We start from the raw sequence: 20,617 nt of genomic DNA, 5'->3' as shown, positions 1-20,617 counted from the left end.
AACAACTAAGCTACAAATGTCGATAATAATGTCAATAATATTTTTTCTAGTGTACCGCTTGTACACCATCGTTTAGATTTGAATTATTATATCGATATTTTACCTGCCATGATCACAAGATCCGCTGTAACTTCGTCCAGACAGCTCGCCAGTTTCCCTCGTTTATATGCTGACCTCGGGATTTTGTAGGGAAGTTCGACCCACCCAATCCTCTATCGGGGTGTAGTGGCAAAAAGGGATTTCCTGTTTTTAAACTGTTGTAATTTTTTTTTTATGTGAAATATATGTCAAATGTATCCATCGTGAATGATATCAAGTCACCTTGAGCCACAAACAACATTCCTGTTACAAGTTAGAAGCCGCAGTCAGTTTTTTGGGGTTTTTTTTGGCAGAGTTTAAATATCCTCTATGAATACGGTAAAAAAAATAAAAAAAATCTTGTTGACATTAAAAAATGTCATTTTTTAAGGACAGCAGACATTACAACAAATATGACAATAATTCTGTAAACATATTTTAAATTGCTAAAAAGTACTCGATTGCTTATAATGTAGGTATAATAACACAGAGTCATGAAGATACTTGAAAAAGAGGTAATTTTCACATTTTACACAGTATAGAATAGAATAAACCTTTATTTTCCCACGGATGAGAAATTTGGGTGTTACACAGCTCTTATAGCAAGGAGAATATAGAATATAAAAGGGAGACACAAAGTGTTCCTATATACATAAGCAACTGAAGTTCGTATATACATGTAACAATGTACAGAAATATGTATGGAAAAATTGCACAGAGCTATGTATAAAATGTACAGTGAGCAAACAAGCTGATAAGATGACCATATAACCTCTTTGTAAACCCTGTTCACTTTAGTCTATTTACCAATATAAGTAAAGACATTACATATAATAAAAACACATGTAAACACTGGAAATCACTTTTTGGCAGACAATCGGTTTTTGGCACGAGCTGCTGTATCCTCTTGGGGGCGGACCATGACGATGTCCTCCGAGTACAAGTGCAGTTTTCCCACAGTGTTTTGATCATGACACGTATTTAGCGCTGCTATGTTTGCTTTTTTTTTTTTAGTTATACCTGACTACCTGACCGAAAATAATACAAAGACAACATAAGAAAGCTAAAGTTTGTCATTCTCGCTTATTATGATCTCAGCTACTCTGTTTTTGGTTTTCCGATGCTTTTTCTCTCTGCTGTTTCCAACACTAATCTCTAAGCTGTTGTTTTTTTTTTTTGTCTTTTTGTTGTTGTTTTTTTTTTTTTGGGGGGGGGGGGGGGGGGCTTTTGTAGATATGATTTTTCTACAAAGAGTATTAGGAAAATATTTTTTTTGAGGGGAAAAAGAAGTATGTGGAGAATGCAGTTCTTCCACGACTGCCACGGCTCCTATGCCCTCTACAGTTTTGTGATACCATCAGCACAGACACATATTTAGAAATAATATAATCATTTTTATTGGAAAAGGGCGTAAAAACAAGGTACAAAGTGCTCACATGCTGTGCACAACAGTAAAGTCTAACTTTTCTGCTGATGTCTTCATTTCACAGCCTCTGCCTGCCCTGACAGTAAGAGTGGAGCTGCCAGTCACTGACACAGTTATAACATCACAACATCCCTTTTTTATTACATCAACAAAAGCACACGAATAATCATTTAAAGTATTACTGAAGAGTTGGTTCACACGAATACATTTGACACCAGGAGAGAAACTCCTTTGTTGGTACAGTATGGTGTTACGGTGGCACGCAGAAGGTTTTGGTTGCATTTGTTCAATTCTTGAGACATCTCTCTGAGCTTTTTACTTCCCCGCTTCAAACCTACAGAGAAATTTAGCTTGTGCATTTCAAAAGTTAAATGTAATAGCACTGACATTCCTATTGCTTTCTTCCTTTTTAAAAAACTTCAAACATACATAGATTGAGTGGGTTCAGATGTCCTCTCACTTCTCTGTGTTACAGGAATTTTAAACAAAACAATCTGCTGTTCAACATTTATACGCTCTAAAATTTAAATGGAGTGTCATTTACATATTTCTCTACTCTTACTGGCCACTTCAGAATAAGCTGCAATAAACCATACATTTGTTCTTTATCTGACATCCAAATTAGAAACACAAATGAACCCAAAATGCAAATGAACAGCTTACTTTAAGTTACTGTTGTTTAAACTGCATAGTTCCCTACTGCCAATTAGTGGTTCCCTTGTGTCATTGTTGTTTATTCGGCATAAACACCAAATAAAACGTGCATGAGCCATTAAAAATCTTATCAGGATTAGACTAAAGTCATTAATGACCAACATGGAGGCTCCATTCCACTACAGTTTGACAAAGGCAAAGAAAGTAGGCTGAGACAATGATCAGTGCAATAACTGATGATCCCTTCAGCTGATGATAGCTAATGATCCAAACACAGTATACCATCACCTCCCTTTTTATGAAAAAAAATTAAGAGCATACAAGATGCGATTAAAAAAAACAAACATTTAATACAACATCCTGTAACAGTTAAAAAAAAAAAATCAGTAATGCTTTTAAAAATAGGCTGCTTCTAATTTTAAAAGAAAAGATGATTAAAAATGACTTTTACCTCACAACTCTTGAGTTAAGTGATAGCAACAGTTGGATTATGACTCATAACGGGGGGCCGCTGTTGTCAATAATGAACAATACAACTCTGTGATCCAAACACTGCTTATGTACCATAGTGACACAAATAAACATCCTAGCAACTGGCATTAAATGACAAAGTAAGCGCTCGACTTGTCATACTGGCGTTTCAAAACCTGACTGTATGGAGTGTAGAGTGTGTGGCTGTGACAATAAAATGAAAACCAGTATGCTTTTGTTATTCAAACTGATCTACATTTAACTCGTTTAAAACTAAATTTAAAAAACTTTATATTCTCAAATTGTACAATCAAGCTGTTTAAAGTAGTACATACCTCTGAATGAAAACTGTAACTAACCATCAACCAGTTAAATTAGGAGACAAAGACAGAAATGACAGGTTTCAGTAATCATCCACTTAAGAAGGTCTTAGTGACTGCTTATCCCTTTCTGGCCAATCCCCCTCACAGGGATTGGTAGCCATCGGTCCTCCTCTTGCGGCTCACCAGATAGGCCACTACCACCACCACGATGAGCACCAGCAGTGCCACTCCCACTCCAATGGCAATCTTGTAACTACGCTGGTCCGCAGGACAGTAGTCACCTGGAAAACACACACACACACACACACACACACACACACACACACACACACACACTCCCATTTAAACAACATATCACTTTTTTAAGTGACCAGTTTTCTAAGAACTGATAAAATGTCAAATGTCACTTTTGGAAGATTGTGGATGTGTGTAACAGAGTTCAGTCAAACTGTCTGTTCAGGCTAAATTTTATTCTTCAATCCAACAACTGACAAAGATAATGGAGCATGAATGCGTTCCATGAAACGTAACTATTCTATGAAATCTGCTTAGGACTGTAGTTAAACCTGTTCTTCCTGAGCTGCATTCCAGAGCAGTCGACTGTCAAGCTGTCACGCAGCTGCTTTAGTTTCCACTGTTGGAAACTCTAATGATGAAAAGCCACTCACGAGGAAGTATCCGATTTTTTAAATTTCAACCGCGTGTGTTGTGCATTACATGTTTTTAAGGACTATTACTGATGCAGCAATGAATAATCACTGCTTCCTTGCTTTGGCTTCAGGACCTTGGTTTTTAACTTTATACACATTTTTGTATGCTGATCATATTACATCATTTGCTAAAATATTGTTTGGAGAATATTATTCAAATAGGATGTGTAAAGTTTAAATCCCCATGAAAGATAAAGTGTTTTAAGTCTGAAAGTTACGCATTGCTGTAAGAAATAAAGTCATTCCAAACCTGAGAATAAGAGACTACAACTTTTTGACTTGGAATGGAAAACATTTAGACTAGAATACTTCCAAACCTAGCTCGATGGACATTTCCTGCTTCCATTATTGTAAATGTACTGGTTCTTATATAGCGCTTTTCTACTCTATCAGAGAACTTTATACAACTTGCTTCATTCACACTAGCACTTTCTATGCTTTTTATACATAAGTGCTTACTATCTAACATACACACATTCCAATGTATAGAAAGCAACTTGGGGTTAGCATCTTGCCCAAGGATGCAGACTGGAGCAGCCAGGGATCAAACCACCAACCTCCTGTTTAGTAGCTAAGCAGCTGTACCTCCTGCGCTACAGCCATCCCAATACTGGCTCTAACAATGTTTTTAAGACTGAGGATGGTTTAATGATTAGTTGTTCTTCACAGGGACACTTACGATCGCCAAAGTTGTTCTTGGTCAGATTGAAGGCTTGCGTTCTGTCAGAATTTACATCCAGGGACAGGTCGTTGCCCATGTAAATAGAATCAGCGCTGCAGGAGTAGGAGTGTCCAATCTGTGCAGGGAACAGATGGACTGACTTGTTGTTGGCATTGTAAGTTGTACCTGCAAGTGTGAAATAGAAAGACAATTTTTACAGACCGATAATCAAGTATCGCGACAATCGAGTTAAACAATATTACACTGAAAGTAGTAGCATGACATGCTTAACAGTAACTCCACAGGTCTTGTCTGTATATTGTTGAGCAGGCACACAAACAAGGAAACAGCAGCTTGTGTTCTTTCTGTGTTTACCATCCATGTGCAACACTTACCTGTAGCTAAAGTATCAGGGGACATCCAGTGAGTCCAAACTCTCATCAGTGAAAATGTTACGAAATAAACATTGACTTACCGTTTGTGGTTAAAGGGTAGTTCAAGCTGAAAGACACGGCATCAACGTAGACGGTGTTATTAGGAACACTCTGAGGAATTATAACAAACAGGGAACCTTTTACAATGTAACACTGTGTCCAAATGTGACATTTTGGTTTTCGTTTTACTGAATCCACTGAACATTTTTCTGGGTCAGAGAGTTTCTGTGCTCATTTACAACAGATAAACAGGTTTCAGCACGTACACATGCTGCTAGCATTTGAATTTGAAGTGTGAAACAGGAAACAGCTCATCCGACCAGTTTGACAACGTATTACTGTTTTCCTCTTAACCCCGGACACATGCTTGAGACCAGCCTACATAACAAAGCAATCTACTATTCCTGGCTGTCGTGTCTGAGCTTTTCTATTTAAAATCTGGTTAGCCAGGCTAACCACTACAATCTAATATTTAATATGATAGCACTATATTAAAGTATATTATATTACTACCGCAGTAGATACTCCATTACAGAACAGACTACAGAATAAAAAAAAAAAAAAAAACCCTCACTTTAAAAAAAAGAAAGAAAATGAAAGTAACCCAGAGTCCCAGAAGCTTTGGTCAGCTTTGACTCTGAAAACTGAAAGCTGATTTTCAGCAGTGTGTCTTTCTTTATTGTGATATTATTGAGACCAGTTCACAAGTGGGGCTTTTATTAAAAGCTGTTGGATCTTTTTATGCTTACAGTAAAGTTGCCACCAGGAGCAGCATGCACTTCTACTAAGCTAACATTTATATTGGAGGCAAACTAATTACAAATGTTTCCTTCTATCTTTATTTTTTTCTGGCTATGAATCCATATTGCATCTTTGAAAATGATAACTGATGCACGCTCAATCCTCCAACAAAGGAAATCCCAGACAGTTCATTCTTTCGTGTGCCCACACTGTATGGGAGTTGTGGAAGCACAATCAAAGAGACAGGGGAAGTCACTTGGATGAGTGCGAAATATCTTGAAACATTTCTCTCGCTGGAAACACAATGTTCAAGTGAACAGAACCAACTCTCTGGGATAATAAATTCAAATCGATTAATTTTTGTGCATAATAAATATGACATAAGGACAACCAGGCTGCAGTTGGTGGTATAATTACACCTCAGCTGTATATTTTATTTGACATAAACACTTTAAGTGTTCAGATAGACTATCACTTACAAAACCACAGAATGAATCACATGGATGCAGTAGGGCGAAGCCGCCTGATGTAGTTTCCCTATGGGCTACTTCTCTTTTAACACTTCTGCAATTTATTTTGCTTGACTAGTATTTCCAGCTTACATAGATTTACTCGTCAAGGAAACTGTTAACACTCTGAAGTGCTAACCCTAATCCTACATCTTGGAAAAATGTGGAACAGACTTTTTTTTGGAAATGTGATTGTTTGACGTTAGAGTGATTATTTACTTTGTTTCCTGAAACTTAGAGCTCAGTTTAATAAAAACAGAAATTACACATTCTGATTGCCCATGGTTGAGACCAATAAGGTGTCTATCTGTTTATCTTATCCTAAGATTGCAAAGTTAGGGTTGTCATGACTTGGACGTCAGAGGTTGAATTGACGTTCTTGTCATAAATGTGCAGGATAGGGTAACTGTGGTAATTTCAGGTTAAGATGAATGATTGGCTGACCTCAGCACCTCTTTAACCACCTCATTTTGATCTTATAATGCTGTATATGTCACAGGCTTTGGGAAAAGAGTTCACCAAGTACCTTGGTGAAGCTGAAGTTAATGAAGCCCTCTTTAAAGGAAATCTTAAGGTTGGCGCTGTTTTCATTGCAACTTCCACTAGTACTGGTTAGATGTGGCTGAACAATGAAGATTGCCTGGGAATAAACAGAGAAGAACAAATGGTAAATGGCCTGTATTTATATAGCGCTTTACTAGTCCCTAAGGACCCCAAAGCGCTTTACACAACCAGTCATCCACCCATTCACACACACATTCACACAAAGACAATTCGTTTAAGATAACAAGGCAGCAGCAGACTTTCTTTAAAGAAACTCTAGTTCATGGGTCATGTAAGTTACCCGATTGTCTTGTTACACAAACACTGGCAATATTTAACCATTTACAGTAACAAAATGAGGAAATTAAACTTGCATGATAGCAAATTCTCTCTTCCTGAAGACTGCTGACAACTGAATCACTGAAAGCTGAGTCACATCCTCGTGCTGGACTCATTAGGATGTATTGCTAATAGAATATCTATATGCTATGTTAAGACTAATTTACATGCCACAAAACAAAAAAACAAACAAAAAGAAAACAAAAAAGCTAGACAGTTGATATTAAGAAACCTACATTTGTTGATACTTTTCGGATCTGCAGCGCCATCTGAGCCCTCAGGCAGGTCTCACTTTTATTTTTTGTGATATTGTAGTATCCTACGGTCAAGCCAGCGGAGGGTCTAGGTGTGGGCGTTGGTGAAGCCGTGGTAGTGGTGGTTGGAGCCTTGGTGGTGGTGGTGGTTGGAGCCTTGGTGGTGGTGGTGGTTGGAGCCTTGGTGGTGGTGGTGGTTGGATGCTTGGTGGTGGTGGTGGTTGGATGCTTGGTGGTGGTGTTTGGATGCTTGGTGGTGGTGGTTGGATGCTTGGTGGTGGTGGTTGGATGCTTGGTGGTGGTGGTTGGATGCTTGGTGGTGGTGGTTGGATGCTTGGTGGTGGTGTTTGGATGCTTGGTGGTGGTGGTTGGATGCTTGGTGGTGGTGGTTGGATGCTTGGTGGTGGTGGTTGGATGCTTGGTGGTGGGTTTTGGATGCTTGGTGGTGGGTTTTGGAGGCTTGGTGGTGGGTTTTGGAGGCTTGGTGGTGGGTTTTGGACTGTCAAATTGACTTGCAGGGGCGACAGTTGCTGAAGGTTTGGATTTGTTTGTGTCTCCAGCCAATGACAGCGCTTGTGGGACAAAGAAACAAAGAATCCTTTTCAGCATTCATACTAATTCCAGACTAAATGAACTCTTACTTTACTGTTGCTGTATTAGCTGACTTTTAGTTACTTTGGGCTTCGCTAAGAAAACACAAACTTTCTTATTGCTTACATTTTTGCTTAAATAAGTTCTGGCTATGTATTTATTCACACGGTAGTTTTATCATTACATTTAATGATATTAAATGAAATGAAGGTCCAATGTGCTTTCATTACCAGCTGCTCAAACTACTGTTTGATGGGATCAAACAGTAGTTTGAGTAGAGTACAGTGGGATTACTCAAAGCTTCTATGATGGAAATGTGTGTGTATGTCTTTTCCCTTTCTGCTCTCTATTATTAGTCTGTATATCACTTTGGTCAACCTGAGTTGTTTTTAAATGTGCTTATAAATAAATTGACAAGATATCAGTATAAACGGTCTCTGCACATTAAACAAAATAATTTCATTACAAATCAAGCAATCGATTTTCTTGACTGATCAATTAATCAATAAAATACGAATAGTGAAGTTATAAACTTTAAGGTAGGTTTAAGGTTTATATTCGGTTGCGGAAATCATGTTCTAAAAACAACAGCTGTCATCTGTCAGCAGACATGTGACTCGGTCTTGCAACAATATCGAAAGACAAATTTCTGTCTCGCCCACAATCTAGGAAGTCCCTGTGAAGTAGAGTTTCACATACATTGTATTTCATGACAAACTCCGTGGGTAAGCACACACAGACAAAGCCCCATTTTGAGCCTTTTTGTTTATATATTATATAACACAGTATCTTTGTAGACTCTAAACACTTACTGTGGCACTTGAGCACAAAAATAACAGCGAGATCTGACGTGAGTTACGCCTTTCTTTTTCATATATGGATCTCGTTTATTTTAATATTAGTATTGTTTAGGGGTCTTACCTGAAAGCGCACAGCACGCGATAAAGACAAAAACAGCAGTCCTCAGCATGATGGCAAGTGCAGAGCAGTGGGGAACCAGGAGCTTTGGAGCAATGCTGTCGCGCCTCCACCTATAAATACCTCACTTTTCAAGCAGCAGGAAGTCCATGCTTAAAAAAATAAAAGCATCCGTATCCGCAGTCAGCGCTGAAAATGTACTATTATGAGTAACAGCTTCTCATTCAGTAATTTTTTTTTCCCGAAATAGGGCAAGCTGCCCTTGCAGTACTATAGTGCAAACCCCAACAATTAGACAGTCCTTGAGCGACGGTGGTGAGGAAGGACTTTCTTCTTATTTTTTTTTTTTTAGGACGAGACCACCAACAGAACCAGCCTCGTAAACAACGTGAAATTAAGGAATTACAAAATCCATTCTAGTAGTATACAAATAATAATAGTTTTTTCTACAGGCACTTTACTTTAAAGTTACGTTTAAAATGTGCAAAGTATCACTATGCTTCCCACTTCAAATTGATGTTTTGATAAATTATTAAATAGTATTCCGTTCTATATAATGAAATGTGTTTTGTTTAAAATGTAAGTTTTAGAGTGTGATCATGCGTGGAATTAATATTGTAGATGAATTTAAGTTTAAGAAGAGGTAGACAGAGAAATTAGTTAATTTTTTTGGCCTCTCCTGAAGGCCAAGAACAAATTTAATTTCCCAAGTGGACCGTTACGGCTTTTAGCTATACTGGTCCACTTGATAGTTATAGTCTACTGGATTTTTATTAGGATTTTTTTTTTTATTGTCGGTTATTACAGTCAGAACTGACAGAAATTTTGTGAAGAGAGAGAGAGAGAGAGAGAGAGAGAGAAAGCGAGAAGACACTGAAAATCTGCTTCATCGCCTGCTAACACCCCCCCCCCCCCCAAAAAAAAAAAAAAAAAAAAAACACATTAGGGAAACCACAGCAACAACCACCATATGCAAAAGTAACAGTAACTCATGAATATAAAATTTTTATGAGCAACACACAGTATTAATAATGATATGTTTAGAGGCAGCAGCCAACCAATATAGCTGCATTTTACCACAGCCAGGAACGGGGATTTGACTTGTTCTGCAAGGAAACGTGAAGTATGAATTTTATTTTGAAAGCATCAACAGACAGAATAATTACGAAGATTTAAAACTTCAGAAATGAGCAACAGCAAGGAAACGAAACCAACAAGACTGCTAGCAGGAGGGAACCCACAGTCTCAGCGCTAACAGAAAGGTCGATGAGTAAAACAAAACTCCAGATTTCTGTCTGACACTCACAAACACTCTCTTAAACGGCTGCTAGCAGTTCGCTTTGATCTGATCGGAGCGTCATTATCAGTAGTTACAATTGGCACGTTAGTAGGAGGGTAATGCTGCAAGTCAACATGCAGGTTGTAGGCTAGTACAATTATTATTACTGCTAGTAGAAACTAATACTATAAACAGCATAACTGCAAGTATTTTAGCCTTAGTAATAGCAGTAGCTATAGCGATAGGACTTTATATTAGTGGTAAAAAAAAAAAAAGTGTTGTTATGATACTGACGGATTATTAATACAAAGCAGTAAGAATTAAGGTTGCCATAATTAAGCTAACATAACTTAAATCTAATGACAGTGCAGTAGTTATGAGCAGTGATGGTACAGAAGGTTCTAGTATTAACTATATAATCAAAGTTCAATACACACTCCAGGTCAAAAACAGAGAGAACAAACACAAATAATGACATGCTACGGCACATATACTTAACACAAACATGGCTTTAAAAGAATATAAGTATAAATACTGTGTCCTACAGAGTGAAAGGTGCACTTAGTGTAAATATAAATGGTTAACTTTCTGACTGTTAGCATAAATAGACAGAACATGTCATGTGACACGAAAACAGGAAATAAGGTGGTTCCCAGAAACACACAAGCAGGTGACACTGCCAGTCATCCTCGTGACGCTTCAGGATTGCATTGAATGCACCCAAACATGTTAGTTTTTCTTTTTACATTTACAATCAGTGAAGTTACAGGTAACTGCACAAAAACCTCACTGAGGTTAAGATAGTGAAATAACTCAAGTATAAGCTGGCATGGCTTAACTATAAGTTCTGCATGTTCTGTGCATCATCAAACATACATTTTCTAGACAATAAAAATCCAACAAAAAATCAAACAAACCAGCTGCATTGTAGGAAGTAGAGGCGTGTTAATCCCCAAGGCAGGACACACACGCATGAATGTCAGACTGCAATACTCTTGCTAGTGCAGAAGATTAGGGAAAAGTCATTGAAATGATAAAAGTAGGAACATTTGCATACTGATAGATTTTTCTTTTCTCTTTAATTTAAAAACTGGACAAACATAATCTGCCCAAAACTGTGCCTGCCGTGTTGTTATTAAAAATGACTGCCATACAAAATAAAAGATTATATTTGCAATATTTTGAAAGACACAGACATTCAAGTAACCTTTGACAAAACGTATATGTGTTCACCAGTGCCACCTTATGATGAGTTGGTGCTCCTCCCTCAGCAGAGAAGGCTGCAATTAACAAGGGGTACCCTGTTGTGTTTTCTGATTTTTAAAGAAATCCTGATTTTCTCCAGATTTAATTCATGTATGTTAGTAATCACAGCTACTACATCATTGGTACCTTTTTAACGGATCAAGACTTTCTTGTGGCCATTTTTTAAACAATAGATGTGAGATAGGCCTCATGTTAGTTTCTTTATGACCCGCAGTTGTTTGCACTTTTAGACCTGTGGTGAGCGTACAATGTTCACTACAAAGATAGCCTCGATGGGTGATGGCCAGACGGTTTTAAAGACAACTGTTTTCAACGCTCAGTGTTTCATATACAACCCTTATTATTGCAGGGTCTTTACCCAAAAGCCTCTGTTGTGGTGTTTTGATGCTATATTAATAAAACTGAATAAACAAAAATTGAAATTGAACCCAATTGCAAAAAACTTGGGATGCTGTGAAAATTGTGAATTCAATTTAATTTTATTTATATAAAACAAAAGTTGCTTAAATGCACTTTATATTTTAAGATAAAGGCCCTAAAATAATGCAGTGAAAACCCAACAATTAGATGACCCTTGGTGACAATGGGAAGAAAAATCTCCCTTTTAACAGGAAGTAACCGCAGCAGAACCAGGCTGAGAGACAATTCAAAATATTAACTCTTTTTGAATTTGAGCAACACGTCTAAAAAAACAGGAGGAACATTTTAACTAGATTCACTGGCAACAGGTAGTAATATGATGAGATGCCAAAGAACATGTTAGAGAAGAAAACCCTTTAAACAAAAAACATACTTCACATTTTTAGTACATCTGGGTATTTAACTTTAAAACAGTACCACAGTACCTAACGATGGAATATAAACTCCTTCCTCTTTGAGGCTAACAAAATCTTTTATCAGTTATTCTAATGCAGCACTTTTCCCCCTTTTTGTTATATCATCAGCCTTGAAGAGAATGGCATGATAGATTTCCACAATATATTTTAGTAATCTTTTTTTTTAAGACTTTTAATGGTTTTAGTCTTGGCAATTTATCAGAACAGATTTTCTATTTTATGAGCTGGTTAGAACGCTTCCTGAAGATCCAAGGACACAATTTAAAGATTTGTCTTGATGCATGCTCAATCATCCACGTAAGGAAATCCCAAAAAGGTGATTCTGTTTATCTGGAAAAAGTGTTTTCAGTGGGAGAAACATTTTATAACTCATTCAGTCTCAGCTGACTGCAGGTTTCCCCAACTTTATAAAGAGTATATTTGCATAATGACTGAAACTACAAGCACTAGCAAAGCAAAAGGCTGTGAGGGCAGTTTCTTGATCATTAATATGTAAATTGTCATGATCAGTGGTGAAACACTAATCACCAATGATCATTGATTGACCATTGATCGGTGGCCATGAGTCCCATTCACAGAGAGTTGGGGAATGGCTGCAATCACAGCATTATAAGATGGTAAGATGATAACCCTTAGGCCCCCTCCTTGATTCAGAGATGGTCTTTCCCTTTTCACGTAAATGTAAAAGTTTTTGTCAGGGTGAGATGAAGTAGGACCCAAAATTGCACATGCAGAGGGAAAAGGAGGTTTAACTAAAGGCGAGCGCTTTAATGAGCTGAGAAGTAAACTTGACATAAGCAGAAATACAAAACAAAACAGGAAACTAAATAAAAGCTGATTATAGCAACTCAGGTATGGATGCAGAGACAGACAGAGCTTGACATAGACAGACATGATTGGGGATGCTGGGAAGGAGGAGCGGGATTTTGAATTCAATTCTGAATTTCACAGAGAGCCAATGAAGCCAATACAGGAGAAATCTGCTCTCTTTTCTCGTCCCTGTCAGTACATTTTGGATTAACTGAAGGCTTTTCAGGGAGTTTTTAGGACTTTCTGATAATAATGAATTACAGTAGTCCAGCCTGGAAGGAATAAATGCATGAACTTGTTTTTCAGCGTCACTCTGAGACAGGATATTTGTATGCTGCGCTACATATTTGTTTAATATGTGCATTGAAGGACATGCCCTGGTCAAAAATGACTCGAAGATTCCTCACAGCACTACTGGAGGCCAAGGTAATGCCATCCGGAGGAAGTATCTGGTTAGATACCATATTTCTAAGAATTTTAGCAACAAGTAGTTTTATTTGAATTTAGAAGCAGAAAGTTAGCGGCCATCCAGGTCTTTATGTCTGTAAGACATTCCTGCAGTTTAACTAATTGCTGTGTTATCTGGCTTCACGGATAGATAGTGTGTCATCTGCATAGCAGTAAAAATGTATGCTATGCCTTCTGATGATACTGCTTAAGGGAAGCATGTAAAATGTAAACAGAACTGATTCATCTGAACCCTGTGAAACACCATAATTGACCTTAGTGTGTGAAGAGGACTCTCCATTTACATGAACAAATTGGAGTCTATTAGATAGATATGATACATGATGGTTTAACTACTGCTAGACTGAAAGCCTGTGGTGCATAGCCGATTAATTGAGATAGGTTGGTCATATTTAAGATTGACACATTAATTAATGGTACGACTTTTTTGAGGTGTTCTTGTAGAAATGGGGTCGAAAAAATGGTTTGGATGAAGTAGAAAGATCACTTGGAGAAAAAGACTATGGGAAGTCCTCTCAAACATACATTATTTTGTGGCTTTATGGCAAACATTCCAACTCAAAATGTAATCTAATATTTTGAGATTTTTCACATTTGAATGAACTAAAAGCCATGGTAATGAAAATAAAACAAAATAGCCTTGAAACCTATATTTAAAATAAGAAAATTAACCTTTTTAAATTATGAAAAAAAAGCTTTCATGATATTGTTTTTTTTTTTTTTAACACTAGTGTATTTGAAATTCCGTCAAAACACACTTGTCTGTATTAGCGTCACATTCGGACACAGATGGTGAACTAAACCTTTAACTGAAACATTAGGTCAAATTTGGGCTCTGCCTGAACTACTGCTACATTTCCCGGGAAAATATTATGATAATGAGGTCACTCTAAACCAATCCCAATACTGCAACCCCAAACGGACACGCCTTCAGCGGCGATAAACGAGAGAAGCGTTACAAAACCATAAAGGGAAAATACTCCCGCATGCGCAGTGGCTTTAGTGTTGTTTGAAGTGAACTGCCTTAGAAGCTGTAAAGTCGCCAAGCATTTGGTTTTAGCAATATATTTCCCTGTTTTTTTCACAGCACTTTTTGCCTCTATGCATCTTAGAGACGATGTTAGGCCACCATTTCCCAAATGCCGACAAGTCGCAACAACTGGTCAACTATGTGGAGGATTATCTGGAATGTGTGGAGTCGCTGCCCCTGGACATACAAAGAAATGTTTCTCTGCTTCGAGAAATTGATGCAAAGTATCAAGGTACTGTGCTTTCCTATTTCCTTGTCCCACGCGCGAATCGCTTTGTAAGGCTTTAAGGGCAGTGTCGCGTGCTGTGCTGAAATGGTGGAGAACGCACGAGCCCCGGGTTCCCATTTTGCAGAAAGCTTCATGTCCGTGATCGTTCTTACTTCCCGGAACTGAGATGTGGATACTCGTACTGACGCGCAAAGTGTTTTAAAAAATGAGGTGGACATCCGTCAGCTAGCATAGCTCTGACATACTCCCTCTGCACCAAACTGCAGGGCAGAATGATTACACTTGATATCGGAAAACATGTACAGTATGACGTGATACACGAGCATTGTTTTAATAAAAGGAGTGTGGTGTCCCGCGGCAAAATCGGCCTAACATATTCCAAAAACTAGGACCTTATCTGTATAAAATCAACTTTTGAACAAGAGCAGTGTGTGTCCCCGCACGGTGTTTTCGCTGAGTACTCTTTGCGTGTGGAAACTACGCCTAAACTTGAGGATTTCTCCGCTTTTAACGAAGTCTATTTGTGTCACTAGACGCTGAAGTGAAATCTTAGAATAAAGACGTGCAGGAGATCAATAAGTGCGGTCATCTGTTTGTGAAGCCTGTTTGACGGCCGAGGTTAACGTCGCAAGCAGCTTGCATCGCTTTAATAGATATGAGCTGATCAGGTTCTCCCCAACAAAGAGTCGCTTTAGCTCATTTTCGCCTTGTCAGTGAGGTGTGTTTGGTTATGAAGTCCTTGATGGAGGCCTGGAGCAGGCGTTAACAAAAGCCTTCGGTACCGGAAAGCCTTTGCTTTGTTGCCTCGTGTTGACACAGAATAAGCAGCAAGTCCCTGACACTTCGGGCTGAGCGCGAATGATTATTTCATTTTTATATTCAGCAATATTCAGTGTTTATGGGCTGCTAATGCACATTCTCCGCGCGCCGCTCCGCTCTATTAAGTGTGAACTGCAGAGCTGCAGGACAGCTGCTACTCGAGCTATCCCTCTCGCAGCAACTGACTGTCGTCATTTCCTGTACGCGGGACCACACTGGGATTCAGCCCTCGCCCATGCTCCTGCTGTTTAGGTCCAACTCCAGTTTCACTTTAAGTAAAGAAGAGCCTGGTGCTGGAAGGTGATTTTGCAGTAATTTTACGCTGGGTGTCCCTAAAGTGCGGTCTGCGTATAAAGCCAGCTAGCTGGCAGTTAGTCACCTGTGTGCATTTCCAAAACCCCGATGTCCTGGTAACCTATTTGTAGGTTTCCCATCCCTATGTGTCAGTTACCAACATCACGTGCTTCTGCTGTATTGCCAAACAGGTAATATTAGTTTACCTGGACGCCGTTCACTTGGTTGCCTGTCATTACTGAAGCTGGTCTAATGTCCCTGAGACAAGTCAAATGTTGTTGCTCGCTTTGCATACGTTCCTTAAAGTTGGAGCTGATATAGTTTAAACCACAAACCCACTTCAGCTACTTGGATTACTTTTGTCATGCAATGTTTAAGTGCCAGATGGAATTTTGTAAAACTAATTTGTTTTTAGGGTTACTCAAACAGTGACCACTGACATTATTTCAGTGTCATTGTCTAGTATACGTCCAATTCTTTGGATGCTGTGATATCGAGCCATGTTAGCTTTGATGTTGAGGGAGCCTTGTTGTTTTTGTCTTTGGGCAAGTGAATTCCCAATAATGAGGTACATTGACCACTAAAAACTCATAAATACATTGTCCATTGTTCAAAGAGCATTTGATCCACTTGACATTTAAAAACATATTTAACCATTACCATAACCCTTCCCGTTAGGGGTGGGCGATATAAACGATATAAATTTGGCCAACGATAGAGATCTTGAAGCTCTACCGCGATCGCGCATGATGATGATGTCATCAAGCTGTGCCTGTTTGAAAGCATCAACCAAATGCTTTCAACTGGTGATTAGGGTGGTTTGTCCCTAACCACCAGAATCCCTCACGTTAACTTTTATCGAGTGGAAAAAAAGTTGGCGTTCATCCTCCAGCTTCACTGTGCTAATGTTATGCTAACATAGCTGTGTCGCTAGCAATCACGTAGCACAACATTATATACCCTGTAGTCCAACTTCAGTAACCCTGCAAACGCCACTGCTGTTTAGTTTTCTGTCTCCATCCATCCATTCGCTTCCGCTTATCCTTTTCAGGGTCGCGGGGGCGCTGGAGCCTATCCCAGCTGTCATGGGGCGAAAGGCAGGGTACACCCTGGACAGGTCGCCAGTCTGTCGCAGGGCTAACACATAGGGACAGACAACCATTTGCACTCTCATTCACTTGCACATTCACACCTAGTGGCAATTTGGATTATCCAATTAACCTATCCCCACAAGCAATAGTTTTCTGTCTTCATTTATATTGGAAGTGGTAGCAGAGCTGTACGTTTGAATTAGTTTCAAAAATCTCAGTCAGAACATGGTATGTCATGTTTAGATGGAAACCAGCGAGCTATCTTCCTGTTAATTTCCAACTCCGTTAAATTTAATAAATTGTGCTTTCATGGATGTTAAACTAAATTGTTACACCTGGTAAAGCAGCAACGCTGATGATTTTATTAAAGATGAAGTGTTCGTTTGACTTTGGGACCTGAAGCGGAAAGAGTTTTGGACTCAGATTACTCCGCGAAGCTCCTCACTACGGCAGCCGTAATGCTCTGACAATCCATCAAGCAGTGCAGCTTACCAAAGTTGTGCTAAAACATTTTAACAGATTTCTGCACGCCAAAATCGATTCGAGGTCAGTAAGCATAACCAGAATTCATACATAAGGCACACTCTCGACTTTTGAGAAAATTAAAGGATTTTAAGTGTGCCTTATAGTGTGGAAAATATGTTATACAGAAGAAAAGAATATATCACGATATACAGGGAGTGCAGAATTATTAGGCAAGTTGTATTTTTGAGGAATAATTTTATTATTGAACAACAACCATGTTCTCAATGAACCCAAAAAACTCATTAATATCAAAGCTGAATGTTTTTGGAAGTAGTTTTTAGTTTGTTTTTAGTTTTAGCTATTTTAGGGGGATATCTGTGTGTGCAGGTGACTATTACTGTGCATAATTATTAGGCAACTTAACAAAAAACAAATATATACCCATTTCAATTATTTATTTTTACCAGTGAAAGCAATATAATTCTGTTCAGAGAGGTGTACTGTTTTCCCTCCTTGTAAATCTCACATTTGATGATGGACCACAGGTTCTCAATGGGGTTCAGATCAGGTGAACAAGGTGGCCATGTCATTAGTTTTTCTTCTTTTATACCCTTTCTTGCCAGCCACGCTGTGGAGTACTTGGACGCGTGTGATGGAGCATTGTCCTGCATGAAAATCATGTTTTTCTTGAAGGATGCAGACTTCTTCCTGTACCACTGCTTGAAGAAGGTGTCTTCCAGAAACTGGCAGTAGGACTGGGAGTTGAGCTTGACACCATTCTCAACCCGAAAAGGCCCCACAAGCTCATCTTTGATGATACCAGCCCAAACCAGTACTCCACCTCCACCTTGCTGGCGTCTGAGTCGGACTGGAGCTCTCTGCCCTTTACCAATCCAGCCACGGGCCCATCCATCTGGCCCATCAAGACTCACTCTCATTTCATCAGTCCATAAAACCTTAGAAAAATCAGTCTCGAGATATTTCTTGGCCCAGTCTTGACGTTTCAGCTTGTGTGTCTTGTTCAGTGGTGGTCGTCTTTCAGCCTTTCTTACCTTGGCCATGTCTCTGAGTATTGCACACCTTGTGCTTTTGGGCACTCCAGTGATGTTGCAGCTCTGAAATATGGCCAAACTGGTGGCAAGTGGCATCTTGGCAGACTTTTCTCAGTTCATGGGCAGTTATTTTCCGCCTTGGTTTTTCCACACGCTTCTTGCGACCCTGTTGACTATTTTGAATGAAACGCTTGATTGTTCGATGATCACGCTTCAGAAGCTTTGCAATTTTGAGACTGCTGCATCCCTCTGCAAGATATCTCACTATTTTTGACTTTTCTGAGCCCGTCAAGTCCTTCTTTTGACCCATTTTGCCAAAGGAAAGGACGTTGCCTAATAATTATGCACACCTGATATAGGGTGTTGATGTCATTAGACCACACCCCTTCTCATTACAGAGATGCGCATCACCTAATATGCTTGATTGGTAGTAGGCTTTCGAGCCTATACAGCTTGGGGTAAGACAACATGCATGAAGAGGATGATGTGGACAAAATACTCATTTGCCTAATAATTCTGCACTCCCTGTATATCGTTACCACACATGCTTCAAATTATAACGTGATATGGATTTTAGGCCATATCGCCCGACCCTATTTCCTGTCTATATTCAAAATACAGCTGCAATTAAGGAATTGAAACACGGAAAAAAAAACCTATCCTTCCGGAGTCTTATTCTGCTGAAGATTGTGTTGTTTTTAAAGGGAGCTTTTCCTTCCCACTGTTGCCAAGTGCTTGCTCATAGGGGGATTCCTCTCTTATTGTTTGAGGTGATTGTTGTTGTGTAAATAAAACTGAATTAAAAGTTGTTTTATTAATATTTTTTACATTTAAAACACCCATTAATTATTATGTCCTGTACTTTACAGATGTGCTGAATGAAGTGGATGATGTGTTTGAGAAATACAAAGGTGAGCAAGATGGAGCTCAGAGAAAACGTCTGCAGATCCAGCTACAGAGAGCGCTCATCATTAGCCAGGAGCTTGGTGATGAGAAGATCCATGTAGTGACCCAGATGACAGAACTGGTAGAGAACCGTTCCCGCCAAATGGACTCTCACTCCCTGTCCCTCCAGGAGCCCAGTGAGGCAGAGCGGCTCACTACAGAGAGGCGTTCTAGCATCCAAGAGTCCCCAGCCCCCGAACGCACCTCAACCCGCCGCCCACGACGTCAACGCAACAGCGAGAGCCGTGACTCCAGCCACCAGTCTGCCAATGGCTCTCTGGATGACCCTGTGGAAGAGCTGTCCCTCCCTCCACCCCGAGAGAAGAAGTCCAAGTCTGCAAAGAAAAAGAAACGTAAGGCTAAACAAGAGCGAGATGCCTCACCGGTCGACTTTGCCATTGATCCTAATGAGCCCACCTACTGTCTCTGTGAACAAGTGTCCTACGGTGAAATGATCGGCTGTGACAATGATCAGTGCCCCATTGAGTGGTTCCACTTCTCTTGTGTGGGGCTTACCTACAAGCCCAAAGGAAAGTGGTACTGCCCTAAATGCAGAGGGGACAACGAAAAGACCATGGATAAAAGCCTAGATAAGAACAGAAAAGACCGCAGGTCCAGGTAGTGACCTGTATCTGGAAAGCAGCCTGGCATCAATCCTGTCAGTCATATTTACAAGCACTTGTGATGCTATAAGAGGACAATCGAACACCATTGGCAACCAAATTTAATATTAATCAAGGACAAATTGGGATTTAACTTGGGCTGACACTTGTGCTCCAAGTCTGTAGGGTCACCAGCTACTTCAACAATCATCAGCTTGAACCAGTTTTCTTTTCATGTACAACAATAAGCAACTGCATTTTTAACTCCTTTTTAACTCTGGACAAGGTCCACGTGTACATGGCAATTTTCTTTATTGTACTCAGTGACTGAAATCAGTGTCTACAGGAATGGCTTCTAGAGTATAACCTACATGTGTTTATAAGAGACTGATATTTAATGTAGGAGATGGCTGTTGACAGGACACTGGATGTCATTTGTTTTCACCAATTCACTAATGTGTACATTCCTTTTATAATCATTAAAACAACGTATAGTAATTCATTTAACATACTCTTGTCGTTTGTGAACAAATCAACAAAAATCGGACCAGAGTTAGTTTTGATTTAATTTGTTTTGTGCTGCTCTCAGGGACCACTGAGACCACTGGCTTAAAATTTGGGACTCTTCCACATTTGGTCTTAGAACTGAAAAAACTTCAAGTCCTGTCTCTCTTCTTTCCAAGCTCCTTTGATATCTTTAATAGATATGCATCATAGCACCTTCCTTCAAAAAGGCTGAATTACCTGCTTTTGTTTGAGAAAGATGAGAAACCACATCA

At 39.3% G+C, this 20,617-nt stretch overlaps 2 protein-coding genes across 2 annotated transcripts; one reads left to right on the top strand and one right to left on the bottom strand.

Annotated features, from left to right (window-relative positions):
- Positions 1–2,559: 2,559 nt before the first annotated feature.
- cd68 (CD68 molecule) lies at positions 2,560–7,518 on the bottom strand (the record flags this gene model as incomplete). Its single annotated transcript, XM_026150867.1, has 5 exons — positions 2,560–3,233; positions 4,342–4,509; positions 4,799–4,868; positions 6,534–6,647; positions 7,126–7,518. Coding segments are annotated over 5 exons (885 nt in total), but the record flags the coding sequence as incomplete, so codon positions are not given.
- Positions 7,519–14,269: 6,751 nt separating this feature from the next.
- ing2 (inhibitor of growth family, member 2) lies at positions 14,270–20,345 on the top strand. The gene is made up of 2 exons (XM_026158818.1): positions 14,270–14,573; positions 19,161–20,345. Exons 1-2 carry the CDS (start codon positions 14,429–14,431, stop codon positions 19,856–19,858), a joined length of 843 nt encoding a protein of 280 aa, XP_026014603.1. The 5' UTR covers positions 14,270–14,428; the 3' UTR covers positions 19,859–20,345.
- Positions 20,346–20,617: the final 272 nt, after the last annotated feature.

The sequence above is a fragment of the Astatotilapia calliptera genome, chromosome 3 (assembly GCF_900246225.1).
Source record: "Astatotilapia calliptera chromosome 3, fAstCal1.2, whole genome shotgun sequence".
In the NCBI taxonomy this organism is placed as follows: Eukaryota; Metazoa; Chordata; class Actinopteri; order Cichliformes; family Cichlidae; genus Astatotilapia; species Astatotilapia calliptera.
The sequence above is the reverse complement of the archived record's forward strand: the minus strand, read 5'-3'. Positions and strand labels throughout refer to the sequence as shown.